This window comes from Populus euphratica, unplaced genomic scaffold, assembly GCF_000495115.2.
Source record: "Populus euphratica unplaced genomic scaffold, PopEup_1.0 scaffold89.1, whole genome shotgun sequence".
Taxonomy (NCBI): Eukaryota; Viridiplantae; Streptophyta; class Magnoliopsida; order Malpighiales; family Salicaceae; genus Populus; species Populus euphratica.
In genome coordinates this window covers 452,187-471,746 of record NW_011499970.1, presented here as the reverse complement: position 1 = coordinate 471,746, position 19,560 = coordinate 452,187, and the positions used below count along the sequence as shown (strand labels likewise).

Here is a 19,560-nt window from a genome sequence, read left to right as displayed (position 1 = left end):
TTCTTAAATTTTCATGGAAAATACAACATGATTTTATTTGTCCTTCAAATACATGACCATATATAAATTAAAACATAAAATTTATTTTTTTATCTTTTTAATTTTATAATTCAATAACAATCATAAAAAATACAAATGCATACACATCTTTTTTATTATATTTTTTCATACACCCATATGTAATTACAATTAACAAAAAATTAAAATAAAACAAACAACACATTACACAAATAAAAAATTATATAATAGCCCCAAAAAATCTAGGAAAACTACTAGGAAGGCTTTTGGACCATAAAAACAGTGGCGGCACGTCTCCTATATGTTCCACCGCCACTAGCGATGCATGGGTTCAGGCGCTGCCACAAGAAAACCCAGGCAAGTTAGGGGTTTAGTCACGATTTCCTCCCATCTTTCTTTCCTCGCTGGTGTGACCTGCAAAACACCCACAAATGCCACAAGCAGTCGATTTTAGTTTTTCTTTCCTTGTTTTCATATCTGTATTTATCCCTTCTCCTTTTGTAGATCCGTTTCTTTCTCTTCAAACCTATTTTCTTTCCTTTTGTTTCCCCTTTCTCCTTTGTTTCAAGTAGCTAGCGGGGAGGCCAAGAGACTGTCAGCGACTGGGTTTCTATCATGTTTGGGCGATGGTAATGGAAGAGAAAGGAGTATTGTTTGATCATCGATTTTGGTTATTGCTGAAGGCCGATCTGTAGAGCTGGAGCTGAAGGGAACCGAGAAAGATGAAGACACTATTAAGGGGAAGGCTTCGGTGCTGAAAGTCGAAGATGAGAGGCAATGTGGGAAAGAGAGGGGAGTCGCCTCTCTATAAGGCTGAATTAACAGCTTTTTTAGGGTTGGTCTAGAGAGTTGGAGAGTCGTCTAGGGTAGGGAAGATAGGGATGACTATTGTGAAGAGGAAGAGCAGCAGCCTCTCTTTCCTTGGCTGGGGAAAGGGGTTCGGGAAGTGTGGTGGGCAGTGGTTTTTTTTTTTTTTGTCAAAATATAGGAGGGGCTGCAACTAAGAAAAAAGAAAATGATTAGGTTTAGGGTTTTTTTTTTGTTTTCCCTCAAAATTTTCTCCGTCCCTATGCCTTCAAATTTTTCTCCCACCTTTTAAGTGTGTGTTGTGACCTCTATTTATAGGTAAAATGGTTTGTTCCTCAAAACACATTGATCCCTCAACTTTATTTTTTGTCAATTTTGATTTTTTTCTTATTTTTTTGTATTTTTGAAAGTGAGCACTATTTACGTCGACTCAACAAAGAAAATCAGTGATTGTAAAATTAACATGTTAAAAGCTAAACGTGTTCAAAATACCTTTGAAAATTTAAATTCTTCTGAGACAACGTTGAAAATGCTAAAAACGATGCAAATATATGAAAAATATATTTTTTAGGGTTTTCATTGTTTTTTTTTTGCTATTTTTGTTTTTTTTTGAAAGTTTATCAAAAATATAAGTGAAAAATTGGATAGCAACAATAAGGGTTAATACATGTCTCATTTGTTACAGGAATACCTATAAACTTATGGTATAATCTTTCAAACATCTTATCCCTTAGCCCCCTAACAAAATAGGGCAGCTAAAGAAAAAATTGACACTTTCTTGGTATTTTATGCGCCTTATTATTAGAGTCATTTATGCCTTTTAGGCTTTAGTGTAAAGCTCTCTTCATTATCGTCTATCTTACAAACATATTGTCTTTTCTTTTAATACATCACAAATCTTTTTTCATTCAATTATTTGGTTATACTCTGACCTATTCTACCTTTCATACCTATAAATGTGTGTTATGTTCGCCTTTCTACACATGAACACGTAAAACTCACAACTCAATCTGTCCAATGTGCTTTTTTAGGATATTTTATACACCACATAAGGGTTTCTTTTCTATAATTCAAATATAGGTCTTTTTGGATTTCTAAAAATGTTATTTTTCTAGAAAATCATTTATTTTTGCAAACTTATCATGATCCTATTTCCCCTATATTCTATATTTTATAATTATTTACTAACCATTTTGTAGATATGATAACTTTTAATCCTCTTCTATTATACTAGCGATGATTTTGCTCCCTATCAACTTAGATTCCTACACCTCTGAAGCCCTCTTCATATCATCCTTCGACTACTGATTTTATTCCAATAATTACACCTACTCCTTTCAAACATAATACTCGGGTTTGTAAATCCTTAAATAGATTTAGTTTTGAAACTTTGTTATCCTTAACAACCACTTTGTTTTTTATTCCTATTATTTCAAGATACAAACAAGCAATGATGAATGAGTGTTGGCAAAATCCTATTGGAATAAAACTTCTAGCACTAGAAGAAAATCACATTTAGGATGTTGTTATGTGTCCTCTATCTACAAAACTTATTAAGAGTAAGTGAGTGTTTTCTATAAAGCTTTGTTTTAATGGATTTGTAGATTATTATAAGGCTCGGTTAGTGGTTATTAGCAACAAATAAAAGTATGGCCTAGACTACGATGAGCTATATCACACCTAGACATCGTAACGACCGATTAAAAAATAATCTCATGGAAAAAAAATAGATATATGGTATCTTGTTCTTTTAGGGGGAAAAGTCTAGTTCAAGGAGTCGCTACCTAGTATTATGGTCACTAGGAGCCCTAACTGGTTAACAAAGATTCTATAGAATGAGACTGGTACGTAAAAGGAAAGATACTATCATTCCTTAAGCGTCCTATCTGAAGTAAGATGCATTACTTGTTTTGTCTAAATTGTTAATGATTTATTCTCTTTTTTTCCTTTTTTTTTTTTATGTTCATGCATCAGTGAACAATTCCTATGAATATTTCCAACTCTAATACTGGTAAATATCCTAAAAATCTAAAAAATTATGATATTCTTAATTCTAGCGTCAGTGAATAATTTTGCAAAAAATAAATTTAAAGAAGAAATTTTCAATGTCATTTTCTTTTTTTCTCTATCCTTTTATCACTTTTTGCCCTTTTTAGATGGAAATAAAAAAGGATTGCACTACAAATTTGTGTTTACCAGTAATAATCCATAGATTGAGCACATAGCTGAAAAAATACAAAACACAAAGAAAAAAATAAATAAACATGTGAGGGGCCCACAAATAAATCAAAGAAGATACCCAAATATTTTTGAAATTTTCTGATATCGAAAAGTGGATCTTTTGGTGAAATATCAAATTAGAATGGGCAAAAAAGTTATGATCAAGGCATAAGGGTGTGTTTTGCCAAACACACCCATAGTAAACACAATTTGAGCCAGATGGGCTTAAAACCCAGACCCGACCTATTTCTTTTTTACTTTTTTTTAGGGCAGGGTCTAGCCCAATCATATAGTTTGAACTAAACTAAGCTGCTGGCCCGGTTATTAGTTCAAATTAGTAACCCAACCGGTTTACTTTCTTTGGCTGCAAGCATGTGTGAACTATTCACCCATGCTTGCTACAGGGGTGGGGTAATTAAAAATACAGAGTGAATAATTTCTAGTGAATGAGAGTGGAGAGCGGGGGGAAAACAAAAGATTTACTTGGTTTTTGCAGAAAATTTACTTGAAATTACTGATGTTTGACAACATTCTTGCTTTCTAGTTTTCTGTTGTTCCTTTTTGTTTTGGTCTTCTACGTTCTATCTCCTTCTATTTCTTTAGTTTCTTTTTGGTTTTTTTTTCTCCATATACTCTCCTTTGCTTTTTTTTTTCTTTTTTTTTGTGCTCTGTTTTTCTTCCTCCCCCCTTCCTTTTCTACCAGCTCGTTTGCCTTTTATAGGCTTCCATGCTGCTTATCTTCCCAGGACCATGATAAGGCCTGGGGACATTGTGTTTCAACCGGATTGAGGCACCAATAATCCCACCTCTGTTGGACTCCCTTTTGTAATCATGAAGGTGTGAGAAATTTATCCTTATCTCTCTAGGGTTGTAATCTTCGCAAAGATAAGATTTGCAAATAGAATTTTGGTCGAACTAGGATGCCGGTGTTTCACCATTTCGATTCCTTTTGTGCAGGCTAGCTTTCAGCGTCCGAGGAAGAAGAAGAGAAATGATGCATGCTTGAAATGATGCGTTTTGGATGGGAAATGACCATTTCTCAATTTGGTCCTCTAAGTTTTCTAATCAGACCCTTAAACAAAATTTCAGTGCCTTTTACAAAACGGTCCTTGGACCTTAATCACTTGTAATTTTGTCCTTAATTAACTCAAAAATTTAATATTTATTCAATTATGCTCTTGATTTTGTTAATTAAACTAACTCTAAGCTTAATTAAGTCCTCAAACTTATTCATTCTTCAATCAAATTATCGATATCATTAATTAAACACAATCAAAGTTTAATTGGAACCCCATACCAGTTAATTCTTTCTAGTTCTTTCAAAATTAATTCCAAAGTCATAAATCCAACATGATTAAACCCTTAAAGCTTCCAATTTGTGTTGTCTTGAGCCAAACCTCAATTTTCATTCATTGTTTTTTTAATTTTATGTCATCAAAAATTGGGTTATGACAAGATATTTGCACTAATTACCAAGATGACCATTGTGTGCACGATCATATCCATTGCTAACTTTTAATCCCAGACTTTACATTAAATGAATGTTAAAAATACATTTCTACACGATGATCATAAGGAGGAGGTTTGTATGAACCCCTTTGGCATGCCTATTTCCCCACTTACCGATGTTTTTAAATTAAATTATTTTTTATATGGTTTGAAACAAACACCAAAAACATGGTTTGAAAATTTTTACACCACTCTTGTTAGGTTTTCATTCACTCATAGTCATTATGACTCTTTTATTTTTCTATAAAGAACATCTAATGGTATAATGATGCTCATTATTCATGTAGATGACATTGTCACTAGTTTTGATATGACAGTTATCTATGAGATTAAAAATTGATGCATTCTACTTTCAACATGAAAGACCTTAAATAACTCATCTATTTTTTAGGTTAAAGGTGCATCGTGAGTTTCAAAGTATCTTTTAAATTAACATAAGTATATTTAGAATTTCATTTAGTTAACGTGGTTCACAAACTCTATTTTTTTTACATTCTTATAGAAATTAAAATTAAATATTAGAGTGATAAAAGGGACCTTCTTGAGGATCCCACTCTCTATTGAAAGCTGGTCAATAGTGTTATCTATGTAACCATCACCCAACCTAACATCTCTTTCCACCATGAGGCAACAAAGCATATAGATGTTGATTGTCACTCTATTTAGGAGGTTGTTGACTGCAAAGTTATTACCTTTCCATATATCTCTACTACTTTATAGATCGTAAATATCTTTATCAAAACCATGACATGCCCGCAACATCATTTTCTTATTAGCAAATTGATGCTTGTAGATTGACCAACATTAATTTGAAGGATATGTCAAAGGAAAGTAAGTTAGTTATTTAAAGGCAACAAATTCTATACCTTATAAAGCTTTGAAAATTAATTTCTTTGTTTGTAAATCTTTCCTTTATTAAGATATACTTTGTAGACTAATTTTATATAGTAGTTTTAATATTCTAGAGGCTAGAAATCAACTTATACAGATTTTATACTCTTTCTATACAATAAAAATTCTCCATCAAGAAAAACATTTTTTTCTAAAAAATCTTTGCAAGTTTAACACCTGTGACCTTTTTTTGCCCATTTCAATTAATCTAGCTAGTAAAGCTTAATTCCTTATTATTTTATTCTTTTTTCATTTAACTAATATTATTGAATTCAAAATCAATGGTTAAATTTGAAAGATTAAAAATATAAAAGGATCCAAATCACATTTTCAAAAGGAGGTGATCCCAGAGGTTCAAGCAACTCGTAGTTAATAGCTAGTAGAGAACTTTGAAAATATAAAAGGCATTTCTCAAAGGTCTTTTAACCACTTGAAAATTCTTGATAGTATCAAATTGAGTTATCAGACAGAAGCTTCTTGATTACCCCATATAGCTTGAATGTATCCACTATATTTTGATAGAAAAAACACCCAATTGATGTTCTAAATCTAACAACAAATTTATGCTCCACATTTCTAAACTTGTCATTGGTAATCAACTATGAAAAAAATAATAAAATCGATATTTTTAGGATATCTCAGATAATTTTTTTAACTTAAAATAAAATAATTTAATAGTGAAAAACAATAAGTAGATTAAATTTTTCATTTTAGTGATGAAATGCAAGCTTAATGATGTTTTTTACACTACTTTGTATTTTAAAAATGCAAGCTTAATGATGTTTTTTTGACTATTTTTACAAAGAGAAAATGACAAACAAAAATGTTTATAAAGTGTTTTTGTGTGCAAGAGTCTATTGATTTTTTTAGTTCTTCTAAGCTATAAAGGGTTCTAATGTTTGTGATTAAAATGTTGAATCAACATTACCATGTTATGATTTACTTTAAAAAACAATTATATTGCTTCACCACATAAGAGAAATTCACTAAGTGTAAAAGGATACTTTAGGACAAGAAGATAAATATATCATTACCACTCCATTGTATAAATATTTAATTTATATTTCCAATTTAGCATTTGTTGAACACCATGTATGCTTTGGGACCTATAAATATAGAAACTATGATGAAAAAAGTATACAGGGGCAAGTACTAAGATCAATGTCAAGGAAATAGAATTTTACCAATATAAAGTTCTTTGTATTTATCATAAGAGCATCGTGTTTAGGGGGGACATCAATCCATTAGTTTTGGTGATGAACTTGTAAGCCACTTATACCATCTTGCATAAGTATAATTAGAAAAGATGGATCTATATGTTATCATAAGAGCATCGTGTTTAGGGGGGATATCAATCTATTAGTTTTGGTGATAAACTTGTAAGCCACTTATATCATCTTGCATAAGTATAGTTAGAAAAGATGGATCTATATTATATGTAGTACTGATTGTCAGATCTTCTAGTTTATGACAAGCAATGTAATAATTACACAACAAAGTTTAAGTTTCCATGCATTTTATGCTTGAAAAATAGTCATAGCAAAGATTGAATGCCTTTGATAAGAGTTTAGATAATGTCTTATAAACTTTTTTCATGTGTCTGATGTATTCGCTCACCTTCTATCTATAAATCAGGTTTAACAAAATCAAGTAACATTCTTCTAGAAAATTGAGCAAATAGATAAACAGTTATGAATTTTAATGTTGTTATTTATAAAAACTGAAAGTTATAAGAATGAGTTCAAGATCTAGCTTACCATCCCAAAAAGACAATGATATTTAATCCTCCCAATATCATGGAGCTTTAGTGATCGGATGCTTCCACTATAAAATAAATTTAATCTAGTCCAAATTTAGGTCATGAATTGAATTATTTAATATAGATAATTTGGATTAGTTTAAAATGTTATTATTTTAATAAATTTTTAATTAAAATGATATAATTTTAAATTTTATTTTAAAAATAAAACAAAATTATAATAGATTATAAATTTACTCATCATATTAGATTAATTTTTACCTAACTTAATTTAAAACTTAATCTGAGCTAGATTCAAGTTAGTGGGTCATCGACTTGTGAGGATGGGATGGTTTCATATTTATAACTTTAATGAGCGTCGTAAGGTTTGTTCAGCCCAGGCAAGGCCCGGCTCTTCTATTGGACCCAAAAGAAACGGTCCTTGTTTCCTTCCCGTGTTAAGTCGATGTCTTCTTCTCGCTAGTCAGCTTTTGAACTCAGAGAGAGAGGGAGAGAGGGTCTTCTTCTCTGCTTGAATTCACTGTTAGGGTTATGACCTAGGGTTTCCAATTTTATCCACAAAAATCCATAAATTAAACATCGACATGGCCACGGACCTTCCTTGTCTTCTTCCATTTCTTCTTTGTCTCTTCATTTCTCACTTTCCCCTCTCTTTCTCTGGTCAGTTCTTCAACAATTCTCTCAATTTCTTCATTACTACTACCACCTTGTGTTTTCAATTACTAATTTTTAATTTTTCTAGGTTCAGTAAATTCAATGGAGTCAGTTCCTGATCTAACAAAGTCAATGTATGTGGATTTTGATGGATACCCTTGTGTTAGATTACTCAATCTTACTGGAGAAATTGGCTGTTCAAGTAAGTATTAGGAATTTATAACCTAAAGACTCAATCTGTTTTTCATTTTAATGGGATTTTAATTTCGTTTGTTAGTGATTGCTTTGATTAATATGTGTAGATCCCGGACGAGATAAGGTGGTTGCTCCGGTTGTAAGATACAAGAATGTTAATGAAGTTAGGAAGCCTTCTGCAGTTTTGGTGTCCTTAGATGAGTTTCTTGAACTTGTTGGCAGGTGCGTATCTGTGTATCTATTGATGTATCTATTTCCATTCTATAACAAGAATTTTACATGGGTTTTACTTAAATTTTTTGGGTTGCAAGGAGGCTAAGAATGAATTATGTGATCGTTTTATTTTTAATTTTATTCAGTAAAGATGACAAATTTATGTTTTAAGTATGTTGTTTTTTATGAATTTTCAGATTAGGTAAATCTGAAATTCTTTTTGAGGTTTTGAGTGGCGTGGAGTAAGCTTGCTTAGCTTTGGAATTTTTTAATACTTGTTAAAGCATTCTTAATTGAAGGGTTTCCCCCCGCTCATGACATGTAAAAACTGTGACAATAAGTGGATAGATCTTATGCTGTTTGTTCTGGTAAAAAAAAGCAACGTGGAAAGGAGCACAATGGTTATTTTGATGCATACAGAATGGTTAGTGGCATTCTGACTACTAATGTTTCTCCAGGTTTAGAGGTTGGTCTGGGAAAAGGTTGGCTTGTTGGATCAATTAATGCTGGTGTTGAGATATGCTGTCATTTAACTAGGGACTAGGAAAGCAGAGAATCTTTGTTGGTTCCAGGCAAAGCAAGGGCAGCGATGTGGAAATATGTATTTGAAGCAATAAAATTTATTCATTTACTAGAGTTTCTTCAAATTGGTTCTAGCCCTTCATATGAAGTGTAAAACCAGCATTTTGAATTTTTACACTTTTTTTTTTGAAGGGGATGGGGAGGTGGGAGGATGGTTTTAGTTATACAGCATGTTACTGTTGTTTATGAAATTAAGTCAAGTTGTAAATTTCTTCAAACAATATTTTGCTGGAATATTATTTTATTCATGTTGCTTTGGACCATGTTTCTGGGTTTATTATTCAGTGAAGGCATAATATATCTGATAATATAATGTCAGATATCTGTTTCTGCTTCAGAATATCAAATGATTCAAGTTTTGCCAAGAACATTGGTGGTGTTTTAGTTGAACAAGGGATGGACACACAAATCAAATTAAAAGGTAAATGTAGGCTTCTACTAGTTATCATCCTTTTTCATCTAGATATTGTGGGAATACCTTACAGTTATGTGCTGCTAAATGCTAACAGTGAATGTTTCGCTTTGTTGCAGGATTTTCTCCAGACCAAAAGTTCCCAGGAGCTGAATTCGCACCTTACAAAAGCATCAACTATGAATGGAACCCAATTGTATGATATGTTACAACTTACAACCAAAGCTTCATAAAGTTATAGCTTATAAGTAGTTGGTCTGTGGAAACTATATGATAATTATATCTAATGGTCATCAAACAGTAAATCAAACTCATGAATACATTTAGACCCATTCTATTTTGCACAGCTGCTTCACTAGCTAATGCATCATCATTTTGCATGTGCAGGGATCTGGTATGATGTGGAGAGCTTACCATTTTCCTGTTTTCTTACTCACTGAGGGTGGTGCACAGTTGGTGCAGGAGGTAAAACATGTAGTTACTGGCAAGACATCCCTGTAATGATTTGTTGGTCCATGTTAGTAGGTTGCTATAGAGTATTGACAAATTTGATAATTTAGTAGGTGGTGTTCATTAGTCTGTAAAATTTGATGAACTTTAGCAATTTTGATGTGTGGATCCTCAGTGAAGTATTTGTGGGTATGAATTTGAGAATCTTTCAATAAGGAGAATGTACCAAGCATGTGCTTTAACATTGAAAACAGAGGTTGACTAAGCAGTCAGCGAACTGTTCAAGTTTTATCAACTGAGAAAAATAAGTCAATTTGAAGCAGTGATTGTGGCATGCACCTCATCAGTTGCAGTGCTATGGACTTTATGAATTGTGAAAACAATTTTTTGCATATGTGTAACGAATTACAAACGGTTCCCATGTAACATTACACGTTTTGTATGTTTTTTTATGGATTATATTTTGATTGTTTTTTCATGGGGTATTTTAGTTTTGGTCTAACTTGCATTTTATTATGTCACATATCCATGAAGGTTGCCATGAACAATGAGAAGAAAAGGAATGATTATACCGCAGATGTGGTTGAGTTTGATTCAGTGATGCAGGTACTTGATTCTGCACCTTCAGTACAACAAATTCTCTTTCCTTATCAATTAACTGTATAAGGTGAATACTTCTGATTCTGTAATTCACTTGTCTTTAAATAGACAACAAAATCTGGTACACATGATTCAGAATCCTGTTTACAAGAACAGACTTGCTTTCCATTAGGTGGATACAGGTAGGTAATCTTCCATTTGTGCTCTCTTATCTTGGTGGTGTTTTTGACTTGTAAAACCATATGGTGGTAATCTCTGGCATCAATTTAAGCTTGCAAGTTCATGTAACTTTTCTTCATGTAGCACATGCCTGTTTGCCTTGATGAACTTGAGATAGAGAAAATGTAATTACTCTTAGTGATAGGAAGAACACATGGTATTGATAGATTCAATAAGTACTCTTAGTGATAGGAAGAACACATGGTATTGATAGATTCAATAAGTACTCTTAGTGATAGGAAGAACACATGGTATTGATAGATTCAATAAGTACTCTTAGTGATAGGAAGAACACATGGTATTGATAGATTCTAGGCACATAGTAACTTAACTAATAATTAGTAATCTCAGGCTCATCTTGTTTGGAACTCTAATAGAGAACCAAACAAGACTTCTAGGATCATTTTATCACCATATGATTTTTTGGCTTTATTTTGTTATTTGTGGTTTTTATTTGTTATTAGTGAATCAAATTATTTCCTATTAGAGTAGAGCAATCTTAATAAGAAGGTTATCTTATATCTTATTTAGTAACAATTTGGTTTTCTATTCAGTAGTTTCTTATCCTTTTAGGTTATGTTTTTCAACTTTAGAGATAAAATTGTCATTTTGATAATAGTCAATTGACTAGATGATTGACCCATGCTACGTTGTGGGTCAAGTCAACTTTTTCTTGAACATAAAAAAATATTCAAATGTTGCTAGTGTTTTTTTTTCTAGCAAAAAAAAAAAAAAACTCTTGAACATAAAAAAATATTCAAATGTTGCTAGTGTTTTTTTTTCTAGCAAAAAAAAAAAAAAACCATTAGCAAAAAAAAAATCATGTGAGGTTTTACCTTATATAACCTGGTTGACTTTATTGGTCCAAAAACAATACAACCCGTGAAAATAATATTTGACTAAACAAAATTTCAAGATGATATCTTTTTTTAATATTAAAATAACAACATATTAGATTGACCTTTAAAAACTCGGGTTAATGTGTCAAATTCGTGACTCGGGTTATAAAACTATGATAGCCTTACATAAAGCAAATCAAAATAAATTATAAAACTTAATTTTCAATCAAACCAATATCGAAGGTTGAAAATAAAAATTAATTAAAAAATGACCTAAAAACAACTTGAGTTAATATGTCAAACTTGCAACCTGGATCATAAAACTGAGATAACCTTATGAAAAGCAAATTGAAACAAATTACAAATTTCAATTCTTAACCAACCTGATATTAAAGGATGAGAATAAAAAAGAAATCAATTAAAAAAAGATAGAAAACAACATAAGCCAATCCATTAAATCCATGACTTGAGTTATTAAACTGAGATAACTTTATAGAAAAAAATTAAAAAATGATAAGATTTAACTCCAATTAACCTATCAAATCTACCACTTTGGTCTTGATACTGGGATAATCTCATAGAAAGAAAGTCAAAACAAATTATAAAGCTTAATTATTAATTATCCATGCTGGATCTAATGTTGAATGATAATTTTTTAAAAAATCTTAATTAAAAAATAACATAAAAAATAAGTCAAGTTAGCCCAAGTTAACCGTTAGGCACTATTATTGGGTTATAAGATCAAGATAACCTAATAAAAAACAAACCAAAACAAATCATCAAGTCTAATTCAAGAAAAAAAGTCAATAAAAGAGAGAGAGAGAATGAGTTGAAAAAAAGTCAATAAAAGAGAGAGAGAGAGAGAATGAGTCGATTGGGTTAACCTGTCAAACCTATAACCTGGGTCATAAGATAGAGACATCCCAAGAAAAAACAACTCTAATGTTGAATGACTTGTGACTCGGGTTATGAGACCGATATAACTTCTTAGAAAGAAAAAAAGAAAAAGACCTAATTTAACAAGGGCTAAAATGCTAAAACCTGTGATTTTGATCTTGAGATGAAGATATTCTCATTAAAAAAATTCAAAACAGATTATCAAGTTCAATTCTTAACTGATCCATTAAAAAAATTCAAAACAGATTATCAAGCTCAATTCTTAACCAATCTAATATTGAATGATAAAATTAAAAGAAAAATCAATTAAATAAAAAACAAAAAAAAACAACCCGAGTGAACTCAGATTAACCTATTAAACACTATTCTCAGATCATAAGACTAGAATAACCAAATGAAAAGTAAACAAAACAAATTACAAAATTTAATTATGAATCAAATCAATATTAAAGGATGAGATTAAAAAAAATCTGAGTTAACCCGTCAAACCTAAAATCCGTGTCATGAGAGTGTGATAACTAAATAGAAAAAAAATTAATATTAAAGGATGAAATTGAAAAAAAAAAAGAAAAAAATTTGAGTTAACTAGGTTAACCCATCAAACCTAAAATTCGTGTTATGAGAGTGTGATAACTAAATAGAAAAAAAAAATTATATTAAAGGATGAAATTGAAAAAGAAAAAAGAAAAAAAACTTAGTGAACTGAGTTAACCCGTCAAACCTAGAATCTATGTTATGAGAGTGTGATAACTAAATAGAAAAAAAATTAATATTAAAGGATGAAATTGAAAAAAAAAAAAGAAAAAAAATTGAGTTAACTAGGTTAACCCATCAAACCTAAAATTCGTGTTATGAGAGTGTGATAACTAAATAGAAAAAAAAAATTATATTAAAGGATGAAATTGAAAAAAAAAAAGAAAAAAAATTGAGTTAACTAGGTTAACCCATCAAACCTAAAATTCGTGTTATGAGAGTGTGATAACTAAATAGAAAAAAAAAATTATATTAAAGGAACTAGGTTAACACGTCAAGTCTAGGATCCGTTTTATGAGAGTGTGATAACTAAATAGAAAAAAAATAATATTAAAGGATAAAATTAAAAAAAAAAACATTGATTCAAAAAAAATAATAAAGAAAAAAAAGGGAGAGCAAAGCACTATTCTAATAAATAGTTCTTTGTGAGGAGGGGTACAATAAAACCCCTTCCTCTTTTAGTTTATAGTTAATTAAATAAAAGAAAACAACTTAAGTTAACTCAGGTTAACCCATTAAGCACTATTCTTGAATCATGAGACCTGGATAACCAAATGAAAAGTAAACAAAACAAATTATGGAGTTTAATTATCAATCAAATCAATATTAAAGGATGAAATTGAAAAAAAAATAAGAAAAAAAAATATAAGTTAATGGGGTTAACCTGCCAAACTAGGTTAACACGTCAAGTCTAGGATCCGTTTTATGAGAGTGTGATAACTAAATAGAAAAAAAATCTAGTATTTAAGAATGAAATTAAAAAAAAAAATTGATTGGAAAAAAAATCAAAGAAAAAAAAGGAGAGCAAAGCACTATTCCCTTTGCGAGGAGGGGTACAGCAAAACCCCCTCTTTTATTTTATTGTTAATAATTGATGTTGATTTTATCACTGTTCTTTGTCCCACAATTTATCCTTTTTCTACAATAAATTTCAAGGTAAAATTCCATTAAAATTGGTCACTTAATTATGGTTGACATGCTTTACCAGGAACTGGGAATTCTCACTTCTACATGTTCATTTATGTATCGGATAGAGTGGGACTCAGTCCTACAGTTACGGCTAATGATACTATGAATAAGTGAACATAACTGCTAAATTAACAATATATTATATTCTTAACTGCTAAATTAACAATATATTATATTGCTTGTGGCTAACGCCACTTTTTATTAAGCTTTATTTGCATGAATTATTAGTGCTATAATGGCAATCCCTTTATGCTTGGAAAACAATTTTACTGATAATTGTTCCGCATTCTTAATTGTGCCTCTTATGAAGGGCAGTGTTTGGTCGTCCCTTCCTCCAATTAATAATTCATCCACAAATCACTCCAAGCCAATTATATTAACTGTCGCATCTATGGATTCTGCTTCATTTTTCCGTGATAAAAATATAGGTGCCGAATCCCCTATTTCTGTAAGTTCAAGTTCTTTAGTTCTCACCCTTTCATTGTGGAATATTTATTTCTTGATAATCCCTTTTCTATCCTAAATTAGTGGATAATTATTTTGGGAACACGTTCAGGGACTGATAGCATTGCTGGCAGCTGTTGATTCACTTTCTCATGTAAATGGCTTGGATGGCCTTGGTAAACAGGTGTGTTTGAAACTGGTACTTTCTGTGGAATGTAATTTCTGATGATTTGTACAAGGGCTTTAATGAGGAGTTGATTGTGTTCATTTTACTACAGTTGTTTTTGTTCTCATGTTTTTCTGGCATCAAAATACGATTCACTGAAATATCATGGTTTTGTTTATACTGGATTTGTTGATTCAGTGCGGTATAAACTTACTGAAATCTTAAACCTTGGGCATATAATAAGGTTTCTGTGCATGTAGCAGAGGATCAATGGCTGCTACACCACAATTTGTGATGAAGATACTAACATGTATCGGTGGACGTTGAAAATGAAAAATATAAAGAAGCGATTGCTTTTGCATTCAACTGGTGAATTATATTATAGGAGGAACTAATGAATTGTAATTTTATTGGAAGCCTATTTTATATTCCGGTGGTCTTCTTATTGCATTTATCTATTTTGTTTGATTATCTCTTATATGTTTTTGGTGGCTACTTCTACTGCTGCTTTGCCTCCAAGAATGCTGATAGTATCATAATTATGGTGCAGCTTGTCTTTTCAGTTTTCACAGGGGAGGCATGGGGTTACCTTGGTAGCAGGAGATTTTTGTTTGAACTAGATTTACAATCAGAGGCTGTTAATGGGCTCAATAGTAGTCTGATTGAAACGGTATTCTTGTGATCTTCATTAATACAATCTTAAGCACACTTGCTATCTATCAGGAATCTATCAGGTTATTGGTTCTCTTCTGTTATATTGTTCCAGAAACACTTGTCCGCTGCAATGATAGAAATTAAAACAATTGTAGTTAGAAGATCATTTGGGTAGTGTTGTGTTATTTTGGTTGCAGATTTTTCAGTTTCATGTGAAGTTATTTTTTCATGTTTATTCAGCACTTCATGCATTTTAATCAATGCCTTATTGAACCATTAACTGTTGATGTCTAATAGGTCATAGAAATCGGATCTGTTGGAAAGGGCTTCAGTCAAGGGAATAGCACATTTTTTGCTCACACAGCTGTGGTGCGAACTCTTTATCCTGTATTTCTGGAGCTCTTTAATATTTTGTTTGAATTCCAAACGAATTTCTCTGTCTCTCTCTCTCTCTCCCCTCTCTTTTAGTCATGAAATGAAGATACTATGCATATCAGTATTGAAAATGAAAATTTTAAAAAGCAATTGCTTTTTTGTTCTATAGGTGAACTATAATATAGGTGTAACTTGTGAATTATAATATTGGTGGAACCCAGCTTATAAACCGGCAGGTCTTATTACATTAGTCTGTTTTGTTTGATTATCTCTTTTCTTCTTCTTTTTTTGGTTAAAGTGGCTTGTTCCACTGCAGCTTTGTCTTTGAGAATGCTGATGGAATCATAATTTGGTGCCGCTTGTCTTTTCTGCTTGGATTCCACTCATTCTATGCATTTGCCCTTCAGAACTCTGAGCCAAACTTCAAATCACTTCAATTTTATCTTAGTGATAGAGCTTCAACAGTAATATTACATCATTATCAAGTACATCATTAGAAGAAATAAGTAATGTGCTGGTTTGTTTTCTTAAAGGGAAAAGACTTTTGGCTCAAAAAGGAGGGCACAATCATAACACAAATATCTTAGGGCCATTGATTTTATGGGGCCTGCAAACCAGTGGCAGTGATTTGCAGGTGCTGATATTTGTGTCCGCCTTTTAATGCCACATGGCACTATTCTTTCTTAAATTGATATATTTGTTAAATATTTTTATTCAACAATAGTATGTTTTTCTTGTTCTATCTTGTCTAGGATTTCATAGATGCTTGATTGTGATTTTCAGAACATGAATTCCTTTGAAGCTTGTGTGTATGTGTGTTCTCGTGTGATTTCTCAAATTGATTATAGCCAGCGAGTGTAGATTGCTCATCTAGTATTTATCATTTCAGGTTTCACTGGCCACCAATGAAACATTGAATGCCTTAAAACATGCTCAAGATTCACTTGAAAACATTACGGTTTCATCAGCAAGCCCTTTAAATCCAGGGATACCCCCATCATCCTTGATGGCATTTCTTAAAAAGGTTTTATGAAGTGAAATCTTTAATTTTCTATTATCATCATCTGTTTATTTATTTTTCTTGTTTGCATGGATTATGCACAGAATTATATGGAGACTTTTGTTGTTTACAGTTTGCTAGAGTATTTAATTGCTTTCATGGTTTACCTTGTGCTCATTTAAGTGATGTTTCTTGTTGGGCATGTTCCATATTTGGGATTGTATGTATTTTTTGAGATCTTCCAGTCCATGTAATTTGTTGGCTTTGGAAGAGGAATAGTATACAAGCCTGCAGCCCGTGTCTTTTCTTGCCTTTGCACTCATTCATGTTTATCATAATGAATGCACTGCAATATCGAGTTTTAAAAACAACTCGAACACAGAAAATCTTTCCAATGAAAGATTTTCCAACTGATTTAATGGTGCCTTTAACAGTTGCTTACATTGATTATATCCTCTCACTCTTTTGCCTTGGTGAACAGAACATGCATTTTCACTAGAAGAACAAAACAACATGTGCTTGATAGCTTAAGAAGAAATAATTTATGTCATTGAAGCATGGAGTGTTATTATGGTTTGATTTTCTCTCTGCAGAACCCTTCGACTTCTGGGATGGTATTGGAAGATTTTGATACTTCTTTCTCTGATAAGTTTTACCACAGTCACCTGGATGATATTTGTGAGTTGATTTACTTTCGTGTCCTCACAACCCCCCCACACCCCCCCCCCCCCCCCAAAAAAAAAAAAAAAAAGAAGAAGAAGATTTAGGCCTTGTTTGTTTTTACTGTTGGAAAGTGGTTTTTGCAAAAAAAATTATTTTTTTTCTTTAAATTATTTTTTAAGTATTTTTTAGATTGTTTTGATGGGTTGATGTCAGGAATAAATTATAAAAAATAAAAAAAATTATTTGATGTATTTTCAAGTTAAAAACACCTTGAAAAGCAACCGCTACCATAATGTCAAACGGGTTTTTATCCTGAATTATATATAATCTCATATCTAATTATATATAATCACATATCTGATTGATACCTTAAAAAAAAAATGGGTGGTTTACTGTTTTATATCTTGAATGCAGCAAATATAAATTCTTCAGCCATAGTGGCAGCTGCTTCTCTTGTTGCCCGCACACTTTATATCCTTGCAAGTGATGACAAAAATTTAAGCAGCACAGCTCTTGATGCCATCAATGTCAATGCCTCTCTAGTTGAAGAACTGATGAGTTGCCTATTGGACTGTGAACCAGGATTGTCTTGTGAGTTGGTGAAAAGTTATATAGTACCAACCAATCAATGCCCAAACCACTATGTTGGAGTTATCCTTGGGGAACCTTCGTCAAATCCCTATCTTGGATATGTTGATGATGTTTCCAGGTTTATATGGAATTTTCTAGCTGATAGAACTTCTAGTTCGATGGAGGATGCAAGCTCTGATTGTTCAAAAGAGTGCAGCAACAAAGGTGGTGTGTGCATTAAGGCAGAGGTAGATGGGAAGGGAGTCTGTGCAATTTCTACAACCAGGTACTTACTGGCTAGAAGCTGCTAGTTCAGAGTAGTAATCAAGGGGAGACATTAAATAAGCATGCTGATAAGACTAGGTTAAAGATGGCACTCAGCAATGGATGCTTAGCCTTTTTTCTGCACACATAGGGGGTATTGCCTTGCTCCAACAAACTCTATACTTAGAAATTTCCTTCCATGGCTAGCTCTACCACCATATCCACATACAAAGTATGAACCTACCTTACTGCAAAAGGATCAGTAAGGACTAATAGATTTGCATGTTCTGTTACTGTGCACAAGAGTGGAAGCTGAATATGTTGATCAAAATGTTATGGAAAATGAACTGTACCCTGCATGGAATTTACTTGAGGTACCATGCGGATTTCTTGTTTCCCCTGCCATCACATGATATGCTGTATTACATCTGCATGCTTTACTGCCTTCATAGACAGGATAGCAGCATGCCTCTTTGGAGCTGATATTTTTTATTTTCTTCTGCTCACATGATAGGATAAGAATGACTTGCAATGTGGTTCCGTATTCAGTTTTTAATAATTACAATTGCCTTTTCGATTGCTTGTTTCTGAGAGGGGTGTTGATCATTACAGGTACGTACCAGCGTATTCAACACGCTTGAACTATGAATCCGAAACTTGGCATGTGTTGCCTTCAGATTCTTCTGATCCCATGGGAATGGTGGATCCTGTCTGGACGGAGAGCAACTGGGACACAATCAGGCTTCGGGTCTACACTGTGCAGGATGCAGCTTTTGATCGTCTAGTTTTGCTGGCAGGTATTACCATCACAGTCATGGCTTACCTCGCAATTGTGCTTACAAGAGCCTGTATGGCAAAGGCCTTGAAGCGGGATTGATCAATAATCTTAGTTTCGGTTAATTTTATGAATATACTGCATAGAAATGGTAGGATCAGATCTAAAAACAAACGATTCTATCACAATCTATTACTGAAATCACCAGTTTTTTTCTCTGAACATCGACCTGGATGCTACATTATTTGAGTTGCATCCTCTATCATACATGGAACACTGTCATTGAAGTCGAGCTTCTCAAATGGCTCAGTTCTCATGTCGTTATTTCAAGACTACTTTCTTTAGTAGTGTATAGTTTTCCAGTTATGTTCAATTAATCAAGCAGGTTATGCATTTGAATTTTGATTATGACAGAGTTGAACTACAACCTCCTTCCTATTGGAACAAAGAACTTTACTAGTTGGAAGTCTTGGGAGATGATGACACATCAACTGTCTGGGCCTTTGCTATTTCACTAATAAAACCATATTTGTCATATCTACTTGTGGATTGACTTAAAAAAGAGTTTGAATTAGTAGTCAATTGTTTTTGTTAAAATAGAACCGTTGGAGTTAACTTGAGTTCTGTTTTTTTTAACTAGAAACTTAAGTTTTCTAGATTAA

At 32.2% G+C, this 19,560-nt stretch overlaps 1 protein-coding gene, 1 long non-coding RNA gene and 1 pseudogene across 3 annotated transcripts; 2 read left to right on the top strand and 1 right to left on the bottom strand.

The window, feature by feature from the left end:
• The window catches only part of LOC105139254 (1-aminocyclopropane-1-carboxylate oxidase homolog 12-like), a 10,770-nt pseudogene extending 9,941 nt beyond the window's left edge, over nucleotides 1-829 (top strand).
• Nucleotides 830-7,645: 6,816 nt separating this feature from the next.
• Nucleotides 7,646-19,306, top strand: LOC105139230 (Zn-dependent exopeptidases superfamily protein). Of its 2 annotated transcripts, none has more exons than XM_011045603.1 (16): nucleotides 7,646-7,864; nucleotides 7,953-8,060; nucleotides 8,161-8,275; nucleotides 9,187-9,269; nucleotides 9,380-9,456; nucleotides 9,648-9,725; nucleotides 10,245-10,316; nucleotides 10,419-10,492; nucleotides 14,303-14,435; nucleotides 14,544-14,615; nucleotides 15,148-15,267; nucleotides 15,549-15,620; nucleotides 16,516-16,650; nucleotides 17,220-17,304; nucleotides 17,704-18,145; nucleotides 18,736-19,306. In XM_011045603.1, the coding sequence occupies exons 1-16, from the start codon at nucleotides 7,789-7,791 to the stop codon at nucleotides 18,998-19,000; spliced, it is 2,007 nt and encodes a 668-aa protein (XP_011043905.1). In that variant the 5' UTR covers nucleotides 7,646-7,788; the 3' UTR covers nucleotides 19,001-19,306. The 2 variants fall into 2 exon arrangements, with proteins under 2 accessions (XP_011043905.1, XP_011043904.1); XM_011045602.1 differs by having other exon boundaries at nucleotides 7,947-8,060.
• Nucleotides 13,515-14,291, bottom strand: LOC105139229 (uncharacterized). Its single transcript, XR_844940.1, has 2 exons — nucleotides 14,140-14,291; nucleotides 13,515-14,107 (listed from the first exon to the last, which is right to left on the bottom strand). It is a non-coding gene; the product is annotated as an uncharacterized LOC105139229 (long non-coding RNA).
• Nucleotides 19,307-19,560: the final 254 nt, after the last annotated feature.